We start from the raw sequence: 15340 nt of genomic DNA, 5'->3' as shown, positions 1-15340 counted from the left end.
CAGGAAGCAGACCCATTCTTACTGTCATGCTCTCTATAGTTGGTGGAACAACAACAACAAAACAGAGATCTCCTGCTTTATGTATCAAACGCTTGATCATAGTGAAGTGGCTAGAGAGAAGTACGGATAACAAAGGAAGCTGGTGTTTCTGCTCTATGGTGTATAGATAGTAAAGTGTAAAGCAGACCATTTCTCTTTCTGACAGATAAGTCAGCATTATCTGTAGTTGTAGGGAGGTGGAAAACTTCAAGCGGCATAATAAACCAACGATCTGATTCAGAGTCTGAGGAAAAAAAAAATTCTTTACCTGCATTTTGTTGAGCATTCCATTGTCTTTACAGCAAAAGGGCCATACTTGTTTGGTATTTAAACGGTTTTCATAACTTGCTTATTCGACATCCTGATTCTGCATCCTGTGCACAAAGAGGTAAAAGAAGGTTCACAGGATCACAGAATCTCCACAGCCTCTCCGGGCAACCTGTGCCCATGCTTTGTAAACACTTTGTAAACGGGTTTACTGAGCACCCGCATAGTAAACAAGTGCTTCCTGATGTTTAAACGTAACCTCCTGCTTTCCACTTTGTGCCCGTTGCCTCTTGTCCTGGCAATGGGCACCGCTGAAAAGAGCCTGGGTCCATCCTCTTTGCAGCTGCCCTTCCAGTATTTACAGACATTGATAAGATTCCCCCTGAGCCTCCTCTTCTCCAGGATGAACAGTCCCAGCTCTCGCAACCTCTCCTCATAGCAGAGGTGCTCCAGTCCCTGGATCGTCTTGGTAGCCCTCCGCTGGACTTTTTCCAGCAAGTCCATGGACACCTTGTAGTGAGGAGCCCCAAACTGGATTCCAGTCTTCCAGGTGCAGCCTCAGCAATACTGAATGGAGGAGAAAGATCACCTCTCTTGACCTGCTGGCAGTGCTGCCTAATGCAGCCAATAATACCGTTAGCCTTCTCAGTGGCCAGGGCACACTGCTGACTCATGTTCCACTTGGAGTCCACCAGGACTCCTAGGTCCTTTTCTGCAGAGCTGCTTTCCAGCTGAGGTGGCCTCCAGCACGTCCTGGTGCACAGGGTCATTCGTCCCCAGGTGCAGGACTTTGCACTTCTCCTGGTTGAACTTCATGAGGTTCCTGTTGGCCCATTTCTCCATCCTTTCAAGGTCCCTCTGGATGGAAGTATGGCCATCAGGTGTGTCAGCCACTCTCCCCATTTTTGTGTCCTCTGCAAACCTACTGAGAGTGCACTCTATCATCCAAATCATTATGGAAGATGTTAAATAGCCAGCATTGCACCCCAGGGTACACTGCTGGTACTGGCTTCCAACTAGACTGGCCATACAGCCTTCCCTTGTCTGAATGTTTGCTCTTTAAAGTTCTTTGTGTTCTCAGTTCTGTTGTCATCCAGCAGCTCAGATCACTGCAAGAGGCAATACTCTGCTTAATTTTCTGCCTTATTTTTGACAAAACTGTGAATAATCTTTAGTGTATGAGTTTCTTCTTCTTTATGAGGGTCTTTCTCTGTTTTGTGATGCTCTGTTTCTTTGTGTCCATGACAGGGCTGTCCCTTGAAATTCCTTGAGGTTTTATTTAAAACAGTTTTTCTACTGATGTCCAGCATTTGCCACGAATTTTTCCTTGCTCTATGTTGTGGACACCCTTCCACTTTGAAAAACATTTTCTTCAACTCTTTTTTTTTTTTTTTAATTTTAATCTGCTCTTTTATTTCTGCATGAAGTGAAGAGAAAAAAAAAAAGCAGGCTCTGCTTTCAAATTGTAACTGAAACCTCAAGAGTGCGACTTGGCCTCTGTCACAGCACTATTTGCCAAGTAGTCTATATTGTCTACGTTAGAGGCAAGGTAGCTAAACAGGGTACCCATTGGCAGTCTCAGAAAGAATATGATAGGATAAAAACCCTATCTTCCATTTCATTCCTGTAGACAGCAAATAATTAATATCTTCAGAAATACTTCAGAAATGTGACTGTCTTATAATTCCAATGAACTTTATGCCAGGCTTGCTTCCACATGTGGGGAAAAAAACCCTAACACTTTAAAAAAAAAAAAAAAAAGGGCAAGAAATAATAGATTGTCTTACCACACTATCAATACTGTGAGATTCTTACCTGTTATGAGTTAAGTTACCCCTTCAGATTTGCTAAAGCAGTGATAGGTGCTCTGGTGCTTTCTCTGTTGCAATGAGCTACCATACAGGTAACTGGGAGTGCGTTCATAATCATCCATAGTGAAAATGATGATGATGAGGAAGATATTTTTAGTATAAAGTTGTATTATCAAAAGAAAACTCATTTCTTCATGTGCCATCTTTTTATTGTAAATAAAGGCCGGAGTAAATATAAGCAATAAAGGGGGCTGCAGAGTTGTGTCCAGTGCTTAGGTTTGACAATCAAGGAAAATCCTGCAAAATATTAAATTATCGTATCATCTAAGTAGCAGGGATTTTTTAAAACTGCTTCTGTGAAGACTTCTTCATCAATATACATGAGCTGTCATATACAGAAAGGAAAATAGAGCAAACTTAACCATAGAGAAAATTAAATTTAATGGGGGTTGGGAGGTGAGTTGGATGTGTACACTGCAGTTTGGGAAGAAAAATGATATTTGAAGAGAAACAAATTCACAGAAGGAGCTTTCTCTAATACTGAAGAGGAATGGTAATTATTAACAAAATATTTGGTAACAGGTGGTGAATTTAAAGGGTTTTGACATTTTGAAAGAAGGCAGTGTTGTACCAAAGATGCATGTTACATCCTCCTGCAATTTTCTTCAACTTGAGAAAGTTTTATACAGAGATTTATTTATTTTTTATTGGACTGCACACCACTGTTGAAATAGGGGGAAATTATATATTTATTTATTTGCAAACTTTTTCAAACTGCTTTCAAAGTGCTTGTACACCCCATGTACTTTTATCCAAAGTAAATATAGATATATGGCTTTATCTTAAGTTACCTTTGTGCAAACTATAGACATTTGTTACTTAAGAAATTCAAGTCATTAACCTAAATAAATAAAAGTGAATGTAAGTAGTTTTAGGAAAGCATATTTTATTTCAAGAATGTAGATTTGCAAACTTTGGCCTTAGGTTTGTCGTTTTTGGAAGATTTATCTTAAACTTACAGATGGATTTTTTTTTTTTTTTGAGATTTAAACTGATACAAACTTTAAAAATAATTATTTTAAAATAATTATTTCTTCTTTCTAGGAAAAAGTAAGAAAAGGGACAAATGCAAAAATTCTCAGTTGTATCCTCTGATTGAGAATCAGTTTTGTCCATGTGATAAATATAGCGCCCAGCCTGTGGGAAATTGGTCAGACTGTATTTTACCTGAGGGTAAAGTGGAAGTATTGCTGGGAATGAAGATGCAAGGAGACATTAAGGAATGTGGACAAGGCTATCGTTACCAGGCCATGGCATGCTATGATCAAAATAGTCGACTTGTGGAAACATCACGATGCAACAGTCACGGTATTTAGAAGTTTCTTTTCTTTCATCGATTTATCCGTCTGCTTTATTTCATTTAACGTAATATCTGTACAGGTAGAAATAGCAGATTGATATTTATTGCTAAGGCTATGTTTTATCCCAAGATACCTTCAAACACAATACACATTTTGTAAGCTTCTACAAAGATACTTTATTGCTGACTCACAAAACAGAAAACTTTATTTTTACTGATTACTACAGAGTAATATTTAAAAGTTAAATCACGGTAAAATACCAACTAGGTGTTTTAATAAATAAAAGGCTAATGCTGTCATTTTTCCAGAAAACTGTACCTGTGAATTTGAGAATGAAACCACTTTTGAAGAGTCAGATCCTCAAAAAATAAACAGAGACCGCACAGGACTATTTTGAAAAGAAAGATTTTTTTTTTTCATGAAATAAGCACAGATTCTTTAGATAGCTTTAATCTCCTTAAATAGCCTTATCTCTACCCCTTCCTCTTCAGTGCCTTAATAGATATGCGTTGACCTGAGTTCAACAGCACACAGTACTTTCTCTGTGTAATTCTGTCATGTGTAAATGTAGGTTGCTTAAAGACTTTATATTCTTTATGTTCACATTGCTCTGGGAGGGAACATTTGCATTCCTGAAGAAGATGTATCTATAGTATTAGGATCAAAACTGGCATTTTCTGATTTTCAGTGAGCCAGAAGTGTGTTAATTTACATCACTGGAGTTTTTGTGTTCATTTGTTTTCCTGCTTGCAGTGCAAAAAATTATCTGAGCTATTGGTATGAAAAACTGGATGTTAGTCTCAATGCCATTAAAAGTTCAATGTAAGTTTAATTTGTATATGTATTCTAATTTATATGTTAAATTAAGATAGCAGAAATTTCATTTATTTACCTGAATGAAGTTAAAATAGCTAATCAAAGGAATTGAATGAGTTAAGGAGATTTTAATTATCACTATTAATTCCTGTTTAGAGCTAGGGTAAATTAGAAACTCTGAATGCATGAAGCCAAGCTGTGCCATCTTTGTGATTAAATGGAAAAGCAAGCATTCGACTTAATATCTCAAAGCAAAGCTGGAAGATAATTTTGTGAATAATTTTCTCCAATGTTTATTTTTACCCCAAGTTATTTTTTTTTTTAGTTGTAGTTAATTTATACTGAAGGATAAGCAACTAAAATTTGTTTAAATACATCTGAATGTCAAATTTGGCTTATTTTTTCAGATAACTTTTTTTTTTTTTTTTTTGATAAATCATATTTTGGAATGACTGAAAAAATACCTAGATCTTAAACTGCCATGGAACAGCAAACCTGTCTTTAAGCTCTGAGTACTTACCATGTTCTTTAGTTATGTTCTCAGCTGTTTGCTCTCGGTGTTGAGGCCCACAGAGAATTAGGCCTTGTTTTGTTCTTTTGTATAGTCTAAAAAGACCATGCTATGCTTTCTAGGCCTGACAGGGAGTGTTTGCCAGCTTTGTGGTACCAAACAAACAAACAAAAAAATCAAAAAAAAGCTCTCTAATGACCAGCAGCTGTGTGAGCACAGATCTGCTTGGGCTTGGTTGTTGTCCTGAGGGAATCAGTAAGGTCTTCAGGAAGCTGGGAGGGAAAGCTGGAAAAATCTGTGGAACAATCTGAATTGGTCAGAAGCTACCATTATAAAATGCAACATTGAAAATTTTTCCTATTTTTTTTTGTTTGACTCTTTTTAACTTTAACTAAATGTGACCCCATGTGAGAAATTCATATTCTTTCAGCATTGAGTCCAGAGTGACCTTGGTCAGTGAAAAGTAGAAAATAGTAAAAGAACTGAAGTCCATGGGAAGCCAGAGTGGCTGATGGCCCAATTGCCAGACTTTTGATGTTGACTTGAATAATGGGAAGGGACTCTCATTTTTTTGTGACAACAGCTGAGAGAAAACATGCAAGGGAAGCAGCAGTTGTCTGTCCAAGCGCAAATTATAGGTACTGTACACAGTAGGTAAAGTGCTGCTTTAGGTAACTTGCAAAAAGAAGTAGGAATTGTTCCTTTGCATAGGAAAGGCGTGGACTTTTCTGCTTTCGAACCTTGGCAGTGCATCTTGAGGTGCTTGCCACAGTGGTACAAAATGTCACAGGAAGTCACATGATTATCTGCTTCCTTTTTCGCACTAACATCATAAACCCAAAGAGAGGTAAAATATCTCACTATGTGTATAAGACTGGTGGTGAGAGACTTGGATATTCCAGACGCCAAAACACTGTGGTATATAGAATTTTATGTTACACAGCTCAGGTTTCCCACCACATGTGCTTGGTTTCTTTCTGGACAGTATGCAACATCCTGCCTTTATTGCAATATTCCTCTTTGCAGCAGTGATTAATAAACATATTTGACTATACTCCTGTGTCTTTAGAATGTCTATTATAGAATAATTTGAGCTCAATGTGTTTTTCTTTTTCAGTAACCTTAATGATAGCAAATAGCTTAAACCAAAGCTATAAAAAATAAAAATAATTTCGTATCAAGAATCAGAGAGACAAAGGAAGAAAAAATGGAAACAAAGCCTTTTCTCAACCATTTTTGTTTACCGTTATAACTCTTCATTGTAGCAATTTCCAGTCTAATGGATTTTATCAGTGAATGTCCCCTACATTGACCACAGTGACCACAATGAATAATGAAACAGTGGAAAAGCTACTGACAGAATATTGCTATTGTACTTGCTATACCCACGGCTACCGTTTACATGCCATTAGCACTAGTAGACCCCAGAGAGACTCTTCCCCAAACATAAAATAGCTTTGATTTTTTTTTCCACAGTTCCCATTTTCCCCATTTTTTTTTCTCACTGGAGATTTGAAGTCTCTTTTTACTCTCTTTGTAAACTGGAAAGGTTTTTGAGTCATTGCTATATTTACTCTAGATTGGAAAGCCTGAAGCCTTTGGTTTTTGTTCCTCTTTGTGTGTGTGTGTTTTAAGTATTTTTATTATTCTGATTTCTTTTAAAAAAATCTTAAGGTATCTGGTTCTTTGATTTTTTTCCCTGCTTCATTACATGTTTTTGGTAGTGAAGCACAAGGCATCTATGCGTGTTTTCTCATCAGTTCCATTTGAGGGAGAGACTGCCTTTCTCTTATCCATGGTGTAATGCATAGGCAGATGAAGCCTGGAATTGCTGTTGAACTAATCCTGCATTCCTTGTGCATTCTAAAATTGTTTGACAGGGATTTCAGGTGTACAGGAAATGAGATATTTAATCTGACTCTGATGCTAAGGAATTGAACTGATGCTAAGGAATATATCGCTAAAATTATGGTTTCCTTTCCAGGAGCCTTTCTAGAAGAAAAATCTATTATTGATAGGTGTTGTACATGCACATAGTACTGCAGACTATTTCTAAGGCTTATCTAATTTATTGTTTGCCTTCAGCATTTTTCCAGGTTTAGCATACTTTTGCAGTTACAAAGGGGCTAGAACAGATGATATAGATGTTTTAATATAATTTCAGTGTATGTTTGCTGCCTTTTCTGAATATCTGCTTTGTATTCATGGATTATGTTCCAATGATTTGTTTTATTTTTCTGAACATGTATAAGCTGCTGTTTTGCCAGTTAAATCTTACTTTATATTTTGCCAGTATTTATGATGTTTTTCTTGCTGTTTTCATGCCTTTTGTATATGACAGTTCTTTAGTTTGGCATCATCTCTAGATTTCAGTGTGCTGCATGTTTTTGTCTTTAAGAACAAATGTAAAAGCTATATTATGCCAAATCAACAAGGGACTTCTGTGGTATCACAATGGTTATCCCACCTGCTAGCAAATAAAAGTGCCTTGTAGCTTCCCATCAATCTGCTTTTAGTTTTTCAAGCTAAACTTGACAGGACTCATAACTCAAGCGTGCTTGGTTTATTTTTGTAAATTCTAACATAGTCGCTTATTTCCCTGTGGAAATGGTAGCATTGAATTTTTCACTAATTTTATACTTAGCACAAGGTAGAGTAAGGTTTGTCTGCTATGTTGTCTGCTTTGTTCAGAAATCTGTTTTACTGTTAGTTCTTGTGAATTTTTTATTTCTTTTCCAAGTAGTACAGTATGTAATCACAAATGGGATATGATTTTGCAAATTAGCTTGGACTAGAAAAGAGATCAAGGTGATTATTTAAGGGAAATGTTTTTTGTGTAGTGCCCGACTTTTACTTGAACTTCTGTTATCTCATGACATTATGAGATAGGAAATGGGGGTAATTGTACTTCTTCACCTGTGACAACATCCTCTAAATCTGACAAGAAGGGCAAACTATACCCACACTGATGTTATTAATATATCATGGAATATGTCATGTGATATACTGAAATGACACAAGAAACTCAAATTGCAAGACTGTCAAAAGTTTTATGTAAATACTGCCGGGTAAATTTATGAAGCCATGAATAGGTTTCTGTTACCAGTCATGCTGTTTTGAGTGGGAGGAATCAGAAGACAGACCTGCTGTGCAATGCCAAAAAATTCATAAGCTGTTTGTTTTGAAAAATGTTGTGTGTTTCTAATCACAGTTCAGTTGACTTCCTCAGAAAAGAAAAGGTGAACAGGAACAGAAGAGTAAATACTTCAGAGATCTTTTTACTGCTTGACACATCTAATTTCAAAATGTTTGAGAAGAGCTAACTAACAGTTTCAAAGAAACTGAGGAGCTAAAGGAAGGGCGCAACACAAGGAAGGCCCCTAATTTTGTTAGAGGTTTCATGCAATAATATTCACAATTTTGAGTGTAGCTATAAAATCGCAAGTATGAATAGATTTCTCAATATCTCTGGAGTGACCGTAACTCTAAAATAAGGAAAGGCAAAATGTGGTTAAATCTGTTGTTACTGCTAGGTGTGAACACAGGAGGGGCAGGGGGCAGAGTACTTCCGAATGTGCTCCTTAGATTTCAGTAGCTTAGCAAGTACTTCAGAACAAATCCTAAACTAACAGCTGTAAATAGACTTAAGTTTCAGCTGCAGAATGAAAAGATGCTTTTTCTTATTCTGTTTTTATGTTTTTTTTCCAGTATTATATATGCCTAATATTTTGATTTTTCTTTTTCTTTCCAAACTTGAGCTACATTTATTGATAAATAGATAAATACCATTCAGCAGCCATTTAAAGTATTCTGCCTTTGTTATTTTTCAGCCATATCAGTTCTGCAATGTGTGGGCAGGAGCTAACAGCTGACTCTTTTCAACAAATGTGGCAGTGTCAGATCAAAGTGTTAACTGACCTGTTGTTTACCTGTTTTCCTTGGTGGAAGATGTGTGAACTGCCCTTTCTTTGGTTTCTGCTTTGTTTCATTACTACCTAGGTAATTTTACTGGAGAAATACAAAAACACACAGTTCACTTGATACTCACATGTAAGGTTGTTCATTTTTCCCATCAGAAAAGCAGCAGGTTTCATAGCTTTATCCTTGTCATCACTAATATTCTGGAGCTCTGTGGGTAATGACAGGTATCTGCCAACAATCTGTTCTGACGTATTTGTGGGAAAAAAAAAAATCAAAACAGAGTCTCTTCGTGGTCCCTTTATAGTGTATTTTGGAATTTTCATGACAACAAAATCAGAAGCACACCACTGTCATGCTTATGAACTATTTAGTTTTCCTCCATCATAGCAATTGTAAATCATGACCCACATAAGCTGGGAGGTGGTTATATATGTGTGTGTGCAGCAAAGGCAAACACAGTAGCATGGCAGACAGATGCAGTGTTTTTATATAGGTCGTATTACCCTTCTTAATTCATGTCAGTTTACTGCTAAGACCTTAGGCACAGTCAACCAGTCCAGGATAGTTTGTCTGCTGCCTTATTAGTGTGAGATTATTTCCCCCTTTAGCATTAATTAAATGAGATGCATTGATTTGTGCTGACTCTACAAAGCCCTCCATGGCTACAAGGCTTATGCAGGGGATTAGAGAGGAATATCTGCGTATCAGTGAATACTTTTACAACAGCTGCTGGGAGTATCAATGTGAATCGAGGAATTTTGTATTTAATTGCTTATGTGTATAATAGTAAACTCTCATAGGTTGTAAGTGTCTACATTGTCTAAGATAACAGAACTTGCTGTATCTAGTTGTATTAGGACTTTTTAAAAATCTTCTTTTACACTTTTGGTATTCTAACCCAAAGTTATGCAAATTTACCAACAAAAGATGACTGTTAAAATTTAATTGAGATTTTCTGTTGAGTGTTTATTCTAAAATAGATGTATTTCCCATAGGAGTTTCTAATACAGTATGGTAATAGGCTTATGTTCTCAAAGTGGTATTAGGATACTTTGCTATTTCATAGCCTGTATCTCTTCTAAGATTTTTTTATTTTTTTATTTTTTTTATAATAGATGCCATATTTGTCCATCCTATTGTGTATTCTCTTGGAATACACTGTTGTGCCTGTTGCCCTGCACTATGGTGCCATGACGTCTGCTCTGTCAATGACACATCAGTCATGAGGCAGTCACCCATCAACCCAAAGACCTGTGTTTGGTTCAGCAGAGACAGAACTGCTGATGAACAATATGGTTAAGTATTAACAATTGCTCTCAGATTTTGAGCCTTTGAAGGACAATCCTGGAAAAAAAAATTAAAAAAAATTTGGAGTCCCATCTATTTTTCCATGGCTAGGCAGAAATATGAATAGTCTCAAGAAATGCATATATATTCTGTTACAAGTGAAATACAAAGAATTGTTGTTTTGTTTTATTTTGTTTATCCTGGAAGATGAGATCCTAGGACTTTGTATTTCCTTGAAAAAAATATCTTAAAGAACCATAACCATTACTCCGACTGTGTTTTTTTCTTGGAAACATAGCATGACATTTTATTCATAAAAGCAGGAGTAGAACTCTGTCAGTCCTAAGGACAAAAGAGTTCATGTAAACATTAAGATGCTCTTTATGTCTGCACCCTTCAACCCAAGTAGTGGGTCTGTTCTTATACATTGCAGGTGCGGTTTGTGGGGGAAAAACTGGAATCTTACATCCACCTATTTAACCTGCTTGGTCATTAGACTAAGCACGAAGTCCATTAAAGTCCTCTATTATACATTATCCATCACATCTGTTAATGACTTTGTTCTAGGAGTCCAGATTTTATAGCCAATTAGCAATGGACAGTAAACCTTTCCTTTTAATAATGATTTCAATTGATACACCTAGTAGTTTAAGGCATTTGTTAACTTGTGGTTCAGTAATAAATATTTAATGATAGAATAGCCACAATCTCATTCACAAAAGACAACTGCCCATTTCACAGCCTGGTGAAGTCCAGCTGATAAGAGCTGAAATAATTGAGAAATAACTGCAGTGGGAAAAAGAATAGACCTTAGGAGATGGATGTCTCTTTCCCATACCCTTCTGGACCATACTGACACAAGGCTCTGTACCAGAGTATCACAAGATCTCATCTCTTCAACAACCCTGGTATGTTGTGAAGAGAAGGAAGAGCTGCAGGCAGTGTGCAGTGTTTTTTGTCAGGAGGAGGAAAACCAGCAGGCAAAACATGACACGCTGATGTCCAGTGAACTTATCTTTAGTCTTACAGTGTTGGCTTGCTATTTCACTGTCCCTCTCTCATTTTCTTACTTTCCTTTCCTGTTTTTCTTCACATCCACTTCGCTGCTGTCATTCTCTTTCCTTCTCTCTGCATCTATCGTATTTCTGCTTCAGTAATTTCTTGCTTGTTCTTTAAACCTCAACACACAATCATGCCACTTACCGCAGTTGTATTATGTACTCTGTATGTGTGATATAATGGTGTGATATTCCACCATGCGGACATCCTGACCATCCCTGGGCTTTAGTGAACTGTTTCTTTGATAAGCATTTACAATGTCTAGCACAAGGGGCACTCTTTCAAGGATGATTAAATCAGTGGAAACAAGACTCAAAATTGAAAAATTGATTCATGTCCTTTTCACATGAGAAGCTATGTACTGCATCACCAGTCTCATTTGCATGTAATCGTTGCTTTTAATGTTTCTGTGTTTTCAGTGTATTTGTCCTATATCACAGTATGCCCTCTTCTCACTTGCTAAAATGTTTACAGCATAGGCAAACTTTACAAATATGAAAGTACCTGAAATATAATAAAAACAGAACAACAACAAAAAACCATATTTTTTCAAAGTTCCTGAACATCTGCTTTCTTTGATTCTCAGGGTGATTGCTATGAATTTCTGGAGATTATAATCCTTAATCATCCTAAAATTTTAAGATATGTTGATATCAGATGCACAGAAAGGCATCTGAGGTGATGAAATGCTTCTCTGAAGCAGTTTCTCAATAGTGGCACTAGAAGAGTAGTAAATGGAATGGGGTCTGTCATTTGCAACAAGTAACTTTTGAAATCCAGATATCTTTCTTGGCTAGGAAAATATCTGCAAGCAATTTGAAGTTTGCTTCTGCCTAGCTTCCAAGGGAGTCCAGTGGCACAGCTAAATGCTAAATAGACTTTTGAGTGAAGTTGAAATAGTGAGGCGCCTGAGAGGAAGAAAAGATGCCGAGAAATTAATATGCCAAAAACTTTTTAATGTCAGATATAACAGAGGTCTTGTCATTTTCATTCTACTCATCATTTTCATTCTACTCTATCACCTACAGAAACCAAATTAGATGCTATAGTCTTTTTATTATTTCCCTTGGCCCTCTGTTTTTTATTGTGGGAACATTCTCAATGGTTTCACTCTGGGCAGGAGATACCTTAGTAGGCTCTTGAGGGCATTGCATTCTGTTTGTGCATCACCGAGGTATTGCTTTTGGCAGGATGTCTATTTCTTTTCCCCTCTTTCTTTTTGTCTTCCTATGTAATGTATCTCTTTACAGTTCTCTTGACTATTTTTAAGCCATTTATTTTTCTCTTCCTTCCCCGTGTCTTTTTTTTGCCCTTTCCTCCATTCCCCCTTAGTCTCTCTTCTCTTGTGTCTCCTTTGTTGTTTTGACCATCATAGAATGATAGAATATCCTAAGTTGGAAGGGATCATCGACAAGGATCATCGACTTCAACTCCTAGATCCACACAGGACCACCCAGAAATCAAACCATATGTTTCAGAGTGTTGTCCAAATGCTTCTTGAAATTTGGCAGGCCTGCTGCTGTGACCAGTTCCTGTTCCAGTGCCCAGCCACTCTCTCAGTGAAGAACCTTTCCATAACATTCACCCTGAACCTCTCCTGTTGCAGCTTCATGACATTTCATTGGGCCCTATCCCTGGTCACCAGTTAGAAGAGATCATCAGCACCTGCCCCTTGTGAGGAAGCTGTAGGCTGCCATGAGGACTCCCCTCAGCCTCCTCTTCTCCAGGCTGAATGAACAGGGACCTCAGCTGCTCCTCATACATCCTCTCCTCTAGACCTTTTGCCATCTTGATAGCCTTCCTTTGGATGCTTTCTAATGGTTTTATGTCCTTATGTTGTGGAGCCCAAAACTGCACGTTAACTGAGGTGAGGCCACACGAACGCAGAGCAGAGCGGGACAATCCCTTCCCTTGACCTGCTAGCAATGCTGTGCCTGATGCACCCCAGGGTATGGTTGGCCCGTTTGGCTGCTAGGGCACACTGCTGGCTCATATTCAACTTGCTGTCAACCAGCAGCCCCAGACCCCTTTCTGCAGGGTTTCTCTCCAGCCTCTCGTCCCAGGTTTGTGGGTATAATCAAGGATTATCCCATCAACCAACACTTGTTAAACAAGCACTTGTTCTTGTTAAATTTCATACAGTTGGTGATTACCCAGCGCTCTACTCTGTCAAGATCTCTCTACAGTGGAGAGAGTCATCAGATCTTCCTAATGTAGTTACATCCACCAACTTACTTAGTATGTGTTCAAACCCTACATCCAGATCATTCATTGAAGAGAACTGTTCCTAAAATGGAGCCCTGGGGAACCCCACTAGTGACTGGTCACCAGCCAGATGTAACCCCATTTACTATGACCTTTTGAGCCCAAACTGTCAGTCAGTCATTCACTGTGATGGTATGGTTCCATTTGATATTTTGTAGCATCAGTTGAACTACAGTTCAATGTTAATTAAAATGTTTCCTTTGATTTGCTTATAATACAATGAATTTGATACCTCATGTTAGCAAGATTTTATCTTGTTAACTTAAAATCTTGTTAAAATTCTCACTAACATTCTCATTATCTTAAAAAAAAAAAAAGTCTTTATTGTCCTTGTTTGGATCAACTGAAAGAAAATAAAGCAAACAGGCTCCGTTTGGTAGGCATAGTTATCTAAGTCCCAAAATACCGTGATAACTTAGAGAAGATCTTATATGACTGTGACAGACTGGAAAGATCTCTTTGAGATGGATTAAAATAGCTTTTAAAAAGCTATTAACATAGCTTTTAATTTAAATTAAAGTTTAAAATAGCTCAGAGGTTTATGGCAAATCTTTAAAACAAAGTTTTCCTGAATCAGCCTGTACTTGTCAAAGTTCCGTACTTAAGGGTGTACAATATATTTAAAGCAGCCTTAATTTGTTTCTTCCAGACATTAATTACAGAAACAGAAATTTAATGAATGCTAAATGGCATAATTGTGTTATAGGAGACAGGTTTTTCCAGCTAAAAAAAATTGAGAAGTTATGTTGAAAGAAAATGTGGCATATCAGAATCTCAAGCAAACTTATAAACAGTAAAATCTTCTGAGTTCCATCAGACAATAAATATCGCTATTTTTTTTCTTTTAGTTGTTTCTTTTAACTTTGCTGTTATTGTACATTTTCGTTCAGTATTTTGTTAATGGTGTGTGCAGATGATTTTGTATAGCATCTAAGAAGACTTGTTGAGTGCTCATTTTTGGTGAAGATAGAGAGATATTTATGAAGTCAAAGTTCAGTGTAGAAAAGGGCTTTGAGATCAGGTACATCTGATTTCTGACTAACTCAGAGATGTTGGGTAAGATGAAATGTAACCAATTTTACATCTACTACTGCAGGGCAGTCTATGTCACCTCCTCTGGTGCACAATGATATGATCTTCAAAAATATATTTTGTCTGACACAGTGTACCTTTCATACAATGTCACTGAGCTGGTCAATCAAATGATGAGGAATATTTAATGAACATGCTTGTAATTCCAGCTAATAGCATTCTAGCCATATTAAGGAAGATACATTTAATGAACAGTAGTTCTGCGGTACTCAAATTCAAAATGTGCTCTGTATATTTATTTAACTATGTAAAATTTCCAAACAGAGGAGAGCTATCTGGAATAAAACCATTATCTGAATTTGGCTATAAAATATTCTGAATGTTACTGTATGTTTAACAGAAATAACTCTTATGTTTTTGTGTTTAACGCAAATTGATGGAAGCAGTTAAAAATAGGTATATAGAAATCTTTTAAGTGTTTTGATTTTTTACATTACATGTGATTGTTTGATATTGGCTGCTTTCAGAAGAGACAATAACTTTACAGAGAAGTACAGGTTAAAAACATAAAGGTGCTAACACCAGCTGTGATGAAAATGACAGTGCTTGCTTTCAAGATAAAAAAAATCAGGATATGTGAGAAACATTTGAAACTATGCCAATCATTTGAAAATGATCTTACCTATGTATGTATTAATTTTGCAACTGTGTTCATCAAAGATTTTAATTCACTTCTATATGCACTGATCTTTTTAATCTTTAAAGTTAACGTTTGCCAACAGTAAATGTGTTCAAGAACTGATCCAGGAAAGGGGAGGGGAGAGTTCATACAGGTTTAGGATATAGGTGTAGTAAAAATGCAATGAAGGCCAGCTTATTCTTTGAGGCCTTACAGCTTCTGCCATAAATATTGGCATAAATGGCACACATTGTAGAGCTATGGCATATGTTGCTTTTGAAAGAAAGACATT

The 15340-nt window shown here is 36.9% G+C and overlaps 1 protein-coding gene across 1 annotated transcript in view; it reads left to right on the top strand.

Moving 5' to 3' along the window:
- THSD7A (thrombospondin type 1 domain containing 7A) overlaps positions 1 to 15340 on the top strand; it is a 297034-nt gene that overhangs the window by 249871 nt on the left and 31823 nt on the right. The window contains exon 17 of the mRNA XM_080578905.1: positions 3222 to 3485. Coding sequence (XP_080435031.1) covers positions 3222 to 3485 — 264 coding nt within the window. The remainder of the gene's footprint in view (positions 1 to 3221; positions 3486 to 15340) is intronic.

This window comes from Anser brachyrhynchus (assembly GCF_964034855.1).
Source record: "Anser brachyrhynchus genome assembly, chromosome: 2".
In the NCBI taxonomy this organism is placed as follows: domain Eukaryota; kingdom Metazoa; phylum Chordata; class Aves; order Anseriformes; family Anatidae; genus Anser; species Anser brachyrhynchus.
This window is presented reverse-complemented; position numbering and strand designations above follow the sequence as displayed.